General features: G+C 44.4%; 1 protein-coding gene across 6 annotated transcripts in view; it reads right to left on the bottom strand.

The window, feature by feature from the left end:
* The window catches only part of DLG2 (discs large MAGUK scaffold protein 2), a gene marked incomplete at its 3' end in the record, with an annotated part of 818053 nt that overhangs the window by 801451 nt on the left and 3074 nt on the right, over positions 1-13528 (bottom strand). For all 6 annotated transcript variants that reach the window (XM_081001988.1, XM_081001992.1, XM_081001989.1 and 3 more), the window contains exon 2: positions 11110-12154. In XM_081001988.1, coding sequence (XP_080858114.1) covers positions 11110-11128 — 19 coding nt within the window. In that variant the 5' untranslated portion in view covers positions 11129-12154. The remainder of the gene's footprint in view (positions 1-11109; positions 12155-13528) is intronic.

Consider the following 13528-nt stretch of genomic DNA (forward strand, 5'->3'; position numbering starts at 1 on the left):
GAAAAACGTTCAAAACCGGAGCATTTGCTTCCAGGTTTTCAGCATTTGGGAGCCGAAACGTTCCAAACCAGAGGCATTTGGGAGCCGAGGTTTGACTGTATACAAATTAATCCATCGCTACTTGTGAGCTCCTGGAGAGCATAATTAACTATTGCAAACTGACACCAACTTTCTACTAGCATATTTTAAATTTGCCAAAATGTGTCTGGCTATACTTTCTGGATGAGACATAGACATAACTGGTAGTTGAAGACTTGATTTCCTCTTCTCTTCTCAGCAATATATCACAGCTTCTATAGCCTACATATATTATTTAAAATGAGAATTGTCATAGTGACCTCTTTTTTGCTCTTCAAAATATGGCAAGCCTAGAGTTGCTAGATCTGCCATTTTAGATGGTTCAGCTCCTACCCTGGGTCTCTAGAATCTAACTCTTCTCTCTAAGCTGGGAGTTGAAATGCTAGATGTTCCCTCAATGAATCTGGGAGCTGCAGTTGTGGGAAGGGGAGAGTCCCTAGTATCTGATATACTAATTGTAAACTCATTGTCTGAGTTATGGTCCTCATGAAGCCAAAAGGAAACCCGAAGATTTGCAAAAAAAAAATTACAAAAACCCTACAAGAGGAACTCAAAAACATTCAAATGAGGACTAAGCGTGCTCAGTGGCCATGAAATGCTGGCGATCAGAAGAAAAGGAATTGAAACGAGTGAGGTTGTTCTGGAAGAGGAATGGGCTCGCTAGAAGCCTGAATAGGAACATGACACACTGCAACATTTTATTGCAGTTTCTCTGATTTTATTGCAGTTTCTCTGATTTTTCCCAGCCCCACCCGCAGAACTATATAGTTCTCAGTGGTGATTGAGAGACTATATTAAACCAGTTCTGAGGCTACTGTGTTATTCACGCATTTCTGGGAATAAGTCCCACTGAAATTGATGGCCTGCAATAGATGGAGTTGTAAATGTGTGGCACAGCCTTCCCCAATGGCTTATTTCTTCTACTGCGTCTGCAAATTCTTAGCAAGATGAGCTGTGCTGCTTCCTGTTCGAACTAGCTCACCATGTCTAAGTGAGATCACTCTTTGTCAGAACAATCACAAACAGCATCCCTGTAGTTAAGTGTTTTTCAGTCATCCGATTATCCTGTAGAGCAAACAGAATAAGCCCTAGATTTAGGTGCTATTGCTTACAACCATGATCTGAACGTGAGCTATATGTCAAACAGTATGCAAAGCAACGGTATGCCACAGACTAAGACTGCCACGTGATGCAGCAGAAAATTAAAGCCTTGTCAATAACATGGGACTTCTGACACAGACCCCACTGCCTTGTTAAGTCTGAAAAAAGCCACCTAAAAGCCATTAGCAGGGAAGGGATTATTATTGGGGGTGGGGGGGGAGGGTATATTAGAAGGGAGAAATAACATATTAGGAACATATTAGGAAGCCAAAATGTATTGTCTTTCAAAACAGTTTTAGACCACCTGATGTTTCCCATCTGGCAGCCTTGTAAATATCTGCGTCATAAGAGCTAAGTGGGAATGGGGGACTGAAAAGTAAGGGCAACATTTGTTTACCCATAAAGCAAAGTTATCAACAAGCACCAATCTATATATGTTAAATAATACCCCCCCCCCCCGAATGTAAGACATAAACGTTACCACTCTACTGGCATTAAAACAATAATTTTCTTGAGCATTGCAGTATAAAGCAAACACATTCTCCCCATCACACATTTCCAAAAGGAGAACCCTCCTGGATCAGCCCCAAAAGCCTATCAAATCCGGTGCCTTGTTTTCATAGATATCACCTTGCCAACAAAGGTCCGTATAGTAGTGATGTATGGGAGTGAGAGCTGGACCATAAAGAAGGCTGATCACCGAAAAATTGATGCTTGTGAAATATGGTGCTGGAGGAGACTCTTGAGAGTCCCATGGACGGCAAGAAGATCAAACCTATCCATTCTGAAAGAAATCAGCCCTGAGTGCTCACTGGAAGGACAGATCCTGAAGCTGAGGCTCCAATACTTTGGCCACCTCATGAGGAGAGAAGACTCCCTGGAAAAGACCCTGATGTTGGGAAAGATGGAGGGCACAAGGAGAAGGGGACGACAGAGGACGAGATGGTTGGATAGTTTGACCAAACTGCGGGAGGCAGTGGAAAACAGGAGTGCCTGGCGTGCTCTGCTCCATGGGGTCACAAAGAGTCGGACACGACTAAACGACTAAACAACAACAACAAACTAGATGTGCTTTACTAAGCCCACAAGGAAGACCTGCATGCCATAGTGATCTCCCAACAACTTGCCATTGGTTGGCATTCAGAGACATACTGCCTCCAACCAGGGAAGAAAAAACTTAAGGCTTATGATTTTTTCCCTAATGCTCTTTTAAAGCCATCCAAGTTGGTGGCCATCAGTAGACCTTGTGGGAATGAATTCCTTAGTTTAACTTTACACTGTATGAAGAAGTAATTTCTTTTGTCTGTCCTGAATCTTCACCCAGCTTCATTGGATAACCCCTAATTTTAATATTATATGTGTGTGAGAGAGAGAAGATGCAATCTATTTGCTCTGCACTATGCACAGTCTTATATGTTCTTCCTTACTCGCCTTTTATAAACTAAAAAAAAACCACAAACCCAAATATTGTCACCTTTCCTCATGGGGGAATTGCTCTAGCCCAGATGTGGGGAACTTTCGGTTTTGCAGATTTTGTTGAACTACAACTCCCATCACGCATCACCATTAGCTATGCTGCCTGGGGCTGATGGGAACTGTAGCTCAGCAATAGTTGGCTGGGCAAAGGTTCCTGACACCTGCTCTAGCCCCCAACCCCATCTCTCCATAAAAGAAACCGAAACAAAACCCCTGATCTCAATATCCTGTTTGAGGCACAGCAACCAGAACCATGCACAATATTTCAAGTGCTATCACATCACAGATTTGTATGGTTATAGCATTACAATTCTGCCAGTTTTATTTTCACTCCCTTTCCTAATGATCCATAACCCTCCATCCTTGTTTTGCTTGTGTTTAGTAGGGGGTAGATGACAAATTACAGAACTTGTTCCAATAATAATAATAATAATAATAATAATAATTTATTATTTATATGCCACCCATCTGGCTGGGTCTCCTAGATCCAGTTTAATCCAACTGCCCACAATAAGCACAATATGTTTGTGTAAACTGGTCCTGTCTATACAGCCAAGCAGTGAAGCTTTTCCGGGAATTTACTACTTAAAGACTCCAGGTGGAGAACCACGTTTGAACACAATAAGCTTACTTATATACCAAGTGAGACCGCAGGTCCATCTTGACCAGTAAATAGAAGCCACCTTGAAAGCTAGATCTGAATTTGCCTTTCTGTGCAATGACCAATGTGCTCACCATCATTCTCCCCCCACCAACTTTTTCCCATTTAAAGTAATAGTCATGTAATTTTTATTTTATTTTTCAATGACTGATATGCCAAGAAGTTTGATCCCCTGCAAATTCTGTCTATTTACAAAAGAAAATGCTGGCCATTCCTACAGCTCCCTTGCTGTGATTCGGTGCCGAAGGGGTTTTGTAATCCACCCATCCACAACCTGTACATTTTTTAAAAAAAAAAAAAGTAGGGTTGTTGTTTTTTGGCCTCTACCCACTTTTGTACTCCAGCCCCACTGATCGTGGGGACAGCCAGCAACTTGGCTGCCAGCACTCCTACATAAAATAAAACCTCACATCTGGCCTCCGTAATTGATAATAATATAATAATAATAATAATTTATTATTTATACCCCGCCCATCTGGCTGGGTTTCCCCAGCCACTCTGGGCGGCTTCCAAAAGAATATTAAAATACTATGATACATCAAACATTAAAAGCTTCCCTAAACAGGGCTGCCTTCAGATGTCTTCTAAAAGTCTGGTAGTTGTTGTTCTCTTTGACATCTGGTGGGAGGGCGTTCCACAGGGAGGGCGCCACTACCGAGAAGGCCCTCTGCCTGGTTCCCTGTAACTTGGCTTCTCGCAGTGAGGGAACCGCCAGAAGGCCCTCGGTGCTGGACCTCAGTGTCCGGGTAGAACGATGGAGGTGGAGACGCTCCTTCAGGTATACTGGACCGAGGCCGTTTAGGGCTTTAAAGGTCAGCACCAACACTTTGAATTGTGCTCGGAAACGTACTGGGAGCCAATGTAGGTCTTTCAAGACCGGTGTTATATGGTCTCGGCGGCTGTTCCCAGTCACCAGTCTGGCTGCTGCATTCTGGATTAGTTGTAGTTTCCGGGTCACCTTCAAAGGTAGCCCCACGTAGAGCGCATTGCAGTAGTCCAAGCGGGAGATAACCAGAGCATGCACCACTCTGGCGAGGCAGTCCGCGGGCAGATAGGGTCTCAACCTACGTACCAGATGGAGCTGGTACACAGCTGCCCTGGACACGGATTTAACCTGTGCCTCCATGGACAGCTGTGAGTCCAAAATGACTCCCAGGCTGCGCACCTGGTCCTTCAGGGGCACGGTTACCCCATTCAGGACCAGGGAATCCCCCACACCTGCCCGCCTCCTGTCCCCCAGAAACAGTACTTCTGTCTTGTCAGGATTCAACCTCAATCTGTTTGCCGCCATCCATCCTCCAACCGCCTCCAGACACTCACACAGGACCTTCACCGCCTTCACTGGTTCTGATTTAAAGGAGAGGTAGAGCTGGGTGTCATCTGCATACTGATGAACACCCAGTCCAAACCCCCTGATGATCTCTCCCAGCGGCTTCATATAGATATTAAAAAGCATGGGGGAGAGGACAGAACCCTGAGGCACCCCACAAGTGAGAGCCCAAGGGTCTGAACATTCATCCCCCACCACCACTTTCTGAACACGGCCCAGGAGGAAGGAGCGGAACCACTGTATGACAGTGCCCCCAGCTCCCAGCCCCTCAAGACGGTCCAGAAGGATGTTATGGTCGATGGTATCAAACGCCGCTGAGAGATCCAGCAGAACTAGGAAACAGCTCTCACCTTTGTCCCTAGCCCGCCGGAGATCATCAACCAGTGCGACCAAGGCAGTTTCAGTCCCGTGATGAGGCCTGAATCCCGATTGGAAGGGATCCAAATGGTCCGCTTCTTCCAGGCGTGCCTGGAGTTGTTCAGCAACCACTCGCTCAATCACCTTGCCCAAGAATGGAAGATTTGAGACTGGGCGATAGTTGGCCATCGTGGCCGCATCTAAAGATGGTTTTTTAAGAAGCGGTTTAATAACCGCCTCTTTCAGCGGGTCTGGGAAGGCTCCCTCACGGAGGGAAGCATTCACCACCCCACGAAGCCCATCGCCCAGCCCTTCCCGGCTAGCTTTTATAAGCCAGGATGGGCAAGGATCAAGGAGACAGGTGGTTGGTTTCACTCGTCCAAGCAGCCTGTCCACATCCTCGGAGGTAACAGATTGGAATTGATCCCACACAATTTGACTAGACAGGACTCTAGCACTCCCCCGCCCCGGCCCTGCTCCCACGGTGGCGTCTACCTCTTCCCGAATCTGAGCGACTTTATCTGCAAAAAACTTTGCAAAATCATTGCAGGAGATCATGTGGCCCGTATTGGGCCCCGATGTAGCAGGTGGTTCCGCTAAATTGCGGACCACCTGAAAAAGTCTCCTGCTGCTGTTTTCTGCAGATGCAATAGAGGCGGCGAAGAAAGCCTTCTTCGCCGCCGCTACCGCCACTTGGTAGGCTCGACACTGAGCTCTAACCTGTGTCCGGTCAGCTTCAGAATGGGTCATCCGCCACCGGCGCTCTAGCCGTCTCAACGATTGTTTCATTGCCCTCAGATTCGTGGAAAACCACGGGGCCATCCGGGCTCCATGCAATCGGAGAGGGCGCTTCGGAGCCAAACAGTCAATAGCCCTGGTTAACTCCACATTCCAGCGGGCCACCAGGGAATCAGCTGAAAGGCCATCAACATGGGATAAAGCATCCCCTACCGCTCTCTGGAAACCATTTGGATCCATTAAGTGGCGGGGGCGGACCATCCGAATCGGTCCCACCTCCCTGCAGAGGGGAAGGGTCGCGGAGAAGTCAAGTTGCACCAGGAAGTGGTCTGACCATGGCACTTCTTTTGTTTCGCTTTTACTTAGTGTCAGAACACCAACATCCATGGAGGTAAACACCAGGTCCAAGGCATGTCCGTGGCTATGGGTTGGGCCAAACTTATTCAGGGACAGCCCCATGGAGGCCATGCTTTCCACGAAGTCCCGAGCGGCCCCTTGTAAGGTCGTGTCGGCATGGATGTTAAAATCCCCTAGGACAACCAAACTAGGTGTCTCCAGGAGAACATCCGCCACGACCTGAAGCAGCTCGGGCAGGGAATCCTTGGTGCAGCGGGGAGGTCGGTACACCAAAAGGAATCCTGTACTGCCCCTATTGCCCAACTTCCAGAACATGCACTCAGAGAACTGGGTCTTCCCAATAGGATGCCTGGTGCAAACTAATGACTTCCTAAAAATCACTGCAACCCCCCCTCCCCGCCCACAGGGCCTGGGTTGCTGTGCGTAAGAGAAACCTGGTGGACAAGCAGCGGCAAGAACAGGCCCACCTGCTTCATCCAACCAAGTCTCTGTTACACAAGCCAGGTCAAATCCTCCATCCATGATCACGTCATGGATGGCAGTGGTCTTATGAATCATTGACCTGGCATTGCACAGCAGCACCTTCAGGCTATGTGGGTAGCCTTTTTTCCTTCTGCAACCTTTTAACAAAATTGTAGGAAGTAAACAAAACAGTGGAAAAATATTCCAAATTCACTTCACTCAAAAAAAAAAATAACCTGAAAATTTTACTGGCAAATAAAAGGCCACTGACAGCAAGAGATTTTCTCAAAGGGAAAACGGCAGGTATTGATCTCCCATGGAATCCCACTGGGGATTGCTTCAAAATTTCCCTTTTTACACATAAGACCTATTGTCGTATTTGCATACACAGGCAAACACACTGCATGGATCATCTTTTCTCTCACTTGCCAGTAGAGTTCCCCAGCGTGCCAGCCCTGATTGCCTAATATTTAACCATGGTTGTCCAATATCCCGTGCAGCTGTGATGCTATTGATGCTTGAAGAACTGGCCTGTTGCCTGCTTAGCACAACTACCTTTTTCTTCTTTTTATTAAAAAAATTACCGTACTTCTTTAAACAACTGCTGCCTTGTTAAAAGTCACAAAAATGCATTTTTAAAAAGCTGACTTATTGCTTCACAACAGCAAGTGTCCACGACACCATGCTCACGAGAGGTACGGGAACATTTGCCATGGGGAGTGTGGTGAAGGGTAAACTCCTTTCTCCCACCCTTGGAACTGGAGAAGGTGCAGGGTCTCATCCCCACACTTCAACTACGCTTGAGATACTCTGTGTGCCTTAGAAATGCCTGGGGTGCAGGTGGCCTTGCAAATGCACTGTGCATGTGTGTTCCTTGGAAGCCCCACTGCTGCCACAGTCCCCACACTCAATAGGGGGGCTGGGGCTTGTTGCTTTCGTCCTGCACTTGGGCATGAAACACAACTCTAAGTGATCCCTGAACTCTTCTCCAGCATCAACCTTGGAATTAAAGGTGCTGCGACAAGACCTTGCCCCCTTGCCACAGCCCATGCAGTGTGCATTCCAGTGCACAAAGACTTAAGAACAGCTCTCATGTATACATCAGAAAAGATCTGATCAGCAAACGAATGCCCCGTCAAAATAACAAACAAAACAAAGAGGGGACGCACACTTATCCATAATGCGCATTTGAGCAATCCATGCCAACCTGTCTTCCTGAGATTCCTTATTAGCACAATACTTCTTTTTTTGCAAGGTAGGGGCAAATCTGTGCCAATATTTCTTGAGCTAAATTTAATAGACTTTCAGTGGAAATCCTCAGAAGCAAGTTTCACTGAGTTCAATGTGACTTTTAGCAGTGTGCCACTGCAAATTTTGTCCCTAACACAAGCCACGAACATTAAAGGATATTTGACTATTGCTACTAGTAGTTTAAGGGACGCGGGTGGCACTGTGAGCCTAGGACTTGCTGATCAGAAGGTCAGCGGTTCGAATCCCTGCAACGGGGTGAGCTCCCATTGCTCGGTCCCTGCTCCTGACAACCTAGCATTTCGAAAGCACGTCAAAGTGCAAGTAGATAAATAGGTACCACTCCGGCGGGAAGGTAAATGGCATTTCCGTGTGCTACTCTGGTTTGCCAGAAGCGGCTTAGTCATGCTGGCCACATGACCCGGAAGCTGTACGCTGGTTCCCTTGGCCAGTAAAGCGAGATGAGCGCCGCAACCCAAGTCGTCTGCGACTGGACCTAATGGTCAGGGGTCCCATTACCTTTACTAGTAGTTTACTAACAATGTTTTACTACTGTAAATGTACATAACCTCACTACTAAGTTAACATATGAGTTACAGGACTTGCAGTGAATGCTACCAGTTTATACACCACTTCTAAGCCATGTTCTGTTAACAGAGCAGTCAGCTCCTGAATGTTTCAGACACTGTCTGGTCATCTTAACATCCATGCAAAATATTACCGTTACAGCTGCTTGCTTGTTCAGATACACCATGAAGCAGGATGATTCTGGACATTCCTGGTAACAACTTTTGTGAAAAGTTTTCTCTGGATGCTATAAGCTAGCCCTACCATTAGGCAAGCAGAGATAAATTGTGAGTCAATATTAAAGGGCAGCAGTTCAGTTATTTAGCTTTCTATGGATTGGATCCAAGCTCCCTTCCTCTGAGAGAAGAAACCTCCTTGGATCCAATACTTTAATTGTATCACCACTTAGATTTTCTGCTCAGGCACCAAAATCTTGTACCATCTCAGTTGGGTGCTTCTGTTTATGCTTCTTGGCTTTCCTCAACTGATTACGATGAATATTATTCATTATAAACAGGATTGCCATGCTATTCTGCAAGACAATTTTAAATTAATCTGAAACAAGTTTAGGGTCCTTATGACTTCAGACATCTCAGCTATATTTCTGTAACATGAAATTATACATTACTGGGAAATATGTTTGTTTAATGCAGAAAGGTTGTTCTTTAATATTGCAAATCACTTGGCTTTCTTGGCCAGATTAGGTTACGCTTGAACTAAAATAGAAAAGACAATTGCCATCTACATGTTAAAACAACTGCTATGTTGGAACTAATACAACAAGAGAGCAAAGCCCCCATGTGGGAGGGCAACCAGTTTTTCTGGGTATTATGTGCAGATAACTTCAGGGGGAAAGTTATTCTGTGTGAGAAAACTCTGGAGAAATGTTCCCAAAATCAAGGAGCTAGTTAACATCACAAGGTTTTTAAGGTGCTTATGGATGCAAAAAGAGAGTGCATGTGATTGCCTCAGTCCAGGGCTCCATCTGCACTCTGAAACTGCATGCTGAGTTTTTGCTCAAGCATTAATTTCAGTACAGGTGGCAGCTCAGCCCAGTGTTTCCGGTGTCCGTATGTGCCGAGCCTTCCTTTGATTTGGCGTGAATGAGTAAGTTCTAGCATGCGTGTGATGGGAGATCTCGTAGATTACCAAAAGTGGCTGAACTCTCAACATAATCACTGTTTCTGGCAGAGGCACCAGAAATGTTAGCCTTGTCCTAAGAATGCTTATCCTGTGCTTTTATTCTAAGTAAACAACCGCTTGATATGTCAGCACAGCTCCAGGCTTTCCAAGCCACGTTTCTCAGAACAGGCACCATAGTAATCATCCAGATTTCTAATTATTGTGGCAAATGAGCAGCAGCAACACCACCACCAGTAAGAGAAACCACACCGTTTTCTAGAAATGTGTTGCACCTCTGTTGATCATGGCTGCTATTGAAGGGAAATATCCATGCTTTTCACAAGGCAGGGACTGATGGCAACATTGAACATGCGAAGCTGTAACGTGTTCAAAGTCAGACCACTGATGCATGTAGCTCAGTGCTATCTGTTTTGACTGGTGGTACTCTCCAGGGTCTCAGGAAAGGTTTCAGCCCTAACCCTAACCGAAAAACAGGTTGCCACTGTAGCATAACCCAGAAACACAACCCAGAGCTATGCAAATAGGATCCCCAATGGGTTAAGATACAGGGAGCAAGCCACTTGTGTCCCTAGGGCTGCAGGCACCGCCTTCCTATATCCCAAAGAAGTAAATGGTTGCCATTCCTACAAGGTAAAGGAAAAGCATTGGGGATGCTAGTAAGCAAGGGACGAGGAGGTGTCTCTATGTGCATTAGAACAAAGATGCATTATAAGAACTCCACCCCCAACAACAGCCAAGCCCTCCCTTCTTCAGACCCCCCTCATCTTTAGGATGAGCATCTCACTGTTGTTATATATCATATACACATTTTTGTAAAACGGAGTTGGGAAATGTAGGGCTACTTTTAAAAAAAATATGCTTAGCTACAGCCACACAACTCCCAACACTACTTCATTATTAGATAACTTTTTTTAAAAAAAGATTATTCAAATCATATTGTTTTCATGAGCAGTTTTATTTTACGTATAAACCTAGCAGTGGGGAATCTTGAAACATATTCCATATACTTTAATGGCTAAAGGATGGCTATGGCAGGTATACTGTTGCACTTTTTAGAAATATATCTAAAGTAATGAAAAATGACAAATCAGAAAGGTTTTATCATTTTAGTGTACCATTAAATACTGATTTGAATTACTATTTAAAAAAAAAAAATCAAGTCTCACTTAAAAGCTATTCCATAAACCCTAAGCCCGCAAATTTACTTCAGAGAAATTCTATTTATTTATTTTTATAAAAAAAATGTTTACTGTTGGAGTTCTTGTATGTACAAGATTACAGGGTTTCTCATTCCTATACCCCACCCACAGCCACCCTGGTACTACATAAACTACAAAGGTTTGTGAGAAACCAGCATTTGAGATCAAAATGTGTCCTAGCAGATTTTAAAACATTCCAGTTGAAGTAAAGAATCCTTTTGCATGAAAAACAAAATGCATGAAATGCTTCTCTTTCACCTCTCCACAGAAAAACAAACAAACAACAATTTCATTCTCCCATTCAAATGCTTTTAATGTAAAACTGCATGTATGAGAAATCCAGCTTGTTAAAAAGATAAGACAAAAATGAGATAGGAAGCTTCATAGCCCACCTTTCTTCTTGACTGGCATTCTCGCTGTTATTTCTGGCACTGGACGCAAACACTTATTTACCGGTATCAACAGAGTCCCGCTGGGATTGACTTGTAAGGTCAGAAGTCTGCCATCCAATTCAAAACACACAGTTTCAGCTTTGGAACAGAGCTTACATCTTCATCTCCCACAATGGCACTCACAGTTTTTGTCCAGTTAAAAACTTCCAACACAACCCATGGAAACAGCAAGGAAGAAAAAAGTTTAAGAGAATTTTTGCCAGAGCACTTGTCAAAATCTGTAAAATATTTCCCAATCTATAAAAATATACAAGAGAAAACACTCGTCAGCCTACAAAATTGTATAAGATTCTCTCTTATGACAGAATAGGGGCTTTTTTTTTTTTAAAGAAGTTAAGTGAATGTAGGAAATACAATTAAGGCACAGTCCAAGTCTTGGCAGTCCAAATGATCCACTTCAACACATTCCAGCATCACCCAAGTTTAAAACCAGTTCTCAAATAATCCAAATAAACGTCCGAGGAAGACAGAAGAGCTTGAAAGGGACCTTTTTTTGCTGCAATCACAGGTGACTTTTGCCAGTTAGCTACAGCACTGGATGCACACAATGGTCTTCTGCGTATTAGGAGAGGAAAAAACCTCCCAGGTTTCATTCGGTTACCAAACAGCAGTCACTTTCATTTTTATTTTCTCCACCCAGCCTTCTGGCCTTTAATGTCCCTCTGATCTTTGCTTGTATTAAGCCCAAGAGGATTGAAAGCAATCCCTCAGCATGGAATTATTAAAGTGACAGTGCTATTCACAGGGCAGGCTGGTGGAGCAGACTGTTGTGCACAGGAGTCATTGACTGCTTGCCATTTCACTCTTTGCTCAGCAGCAGCTGCCTAATGAGAGAGGAGCAAGGTTGTGGCAGAGCTTCTCCAAATGTTATGCAGAGATGTTGGAATATTAACAGAGCAGGCCATGAAATCAGTCGGAGGTTCTCCCGTTTGCTGGTGCAGCTGGCTGGCCTCACCATAACCTCCTATTTTCCTTCTTTTTCCCCCTGCAAATGGAAAAAAAATGCAATTGACAGTTTTTCCCTTCCAAAACATTGAAAATAAAGGATTAAGGGGGGAATTAGTCTCTAAATATTACACTTTATACATGTGAAGCACAATGGTACATCTTACACGTAACCCTGCACTGCATCTTCAAAGGGTGAAAATGGTGCAATGGGGTTATTTTCCACTGCTTTTGAATTGCTTTCAAGCAGACTCACATCTTCCTATCATTCTCCTATCACTTAACAGATATTTGTTTCCCAATAATAAGACCTATTCTCATATTCTAATAGTTTGGCTCTTTATAATTGAAATGAAAGGTTGGCTTAAGAGGAAGAGGAAGAGGAAGAGAACTTCAAACGGCACAAAAAATGTTTGTGGGAAGAACACTGGGGTGAACATTAAGAGGAACAAAGGAGGAGAAAAGTGTGAATTTAGAATAAAGTTTTAGAGGCATCTGCTAAATGGGGTAGTGGTAAAGAGCATCCATCAAATATGGATTCTGAGGGAGTAGTGCTCAAGAAAGATCTTTAAAGTTAGTGGGAGAGGGGCAAATCCTAGTGTACAGTGCAGCAATGGAAGGATTAGAGTAATAAAGTAAGTGCAGACATTTAAAGTAGCCTTGTATTTAAACACTTGCCTGGTAGGTGACCAGGAATTCCATGCAGGTGAGTTAGCTGGCTGCTAGAAGAGGGACTGACTGTTTCATCCCTCCACCACCAGCCCATTTCCACCCCAACCCCCTGCCCAAGAGACTAACAGCACATAACATATTTCCATGATGGCTGTGAAGGAGGGGGCACAGGCAGTACTACAAGCTAGTAAAACATTTTTCAGGCCAGTAACATTTGGGGGGCTTGTTCACAAGGCTGACTTTAGGAAGCAAAGTAAAATAAATTAAGGTTTGAGGAAGGCTGTTTAGAAGAGGTGGACAGCATGGTTTCAAGTGAAATTCTCTGCAAGCTGGGAAGAGGTGACTGATGGGGTGTGACAAGAGTGGAGTCAATGTCCATATGATAGCTTAACTTGAGAAGGAAAACATAAAGGAGATAGGAATTGAGAACACTGTCCATTAAAACAGCAGGGAAGTAATCAGGGTTTTGGAAGCAGAAAATGTTAAGAGGGGAATATAAAGGTAGCAGAAGGGAGAATCAGAGCTAGCAGAAGAGGGTGAATGAGAGTGACTGGGACAAGTTACTAGTTGATGGCATTCAGAAAATTAGGATTCAGAGTTGTGGAGAACGGGGTAGAGATACATGTGAAGAAGAGTGTGCAAGGAGCTGAGTCATTGAAGGACCAAAGACCAAGAAGCAGCTCAACAGAGTGCTACTTGTGAAACAGGGTGGTATAGGCAGTTAACTGTAGCAACAGAACAG

The sequence above is a fragment of the Podarcis pityusensis genome (assembly GCF_964106645.2).
Source record: "Podarcis pityusensis genome assembly, chromosome: 4".
In the NCBI taxonomy this organism is placed as follows: Eukaryota; Metazoa; Chordata; class Lepidosauria; order Squamata; family Lacertidae; genus Podarcis; species Podarcis pityusensis.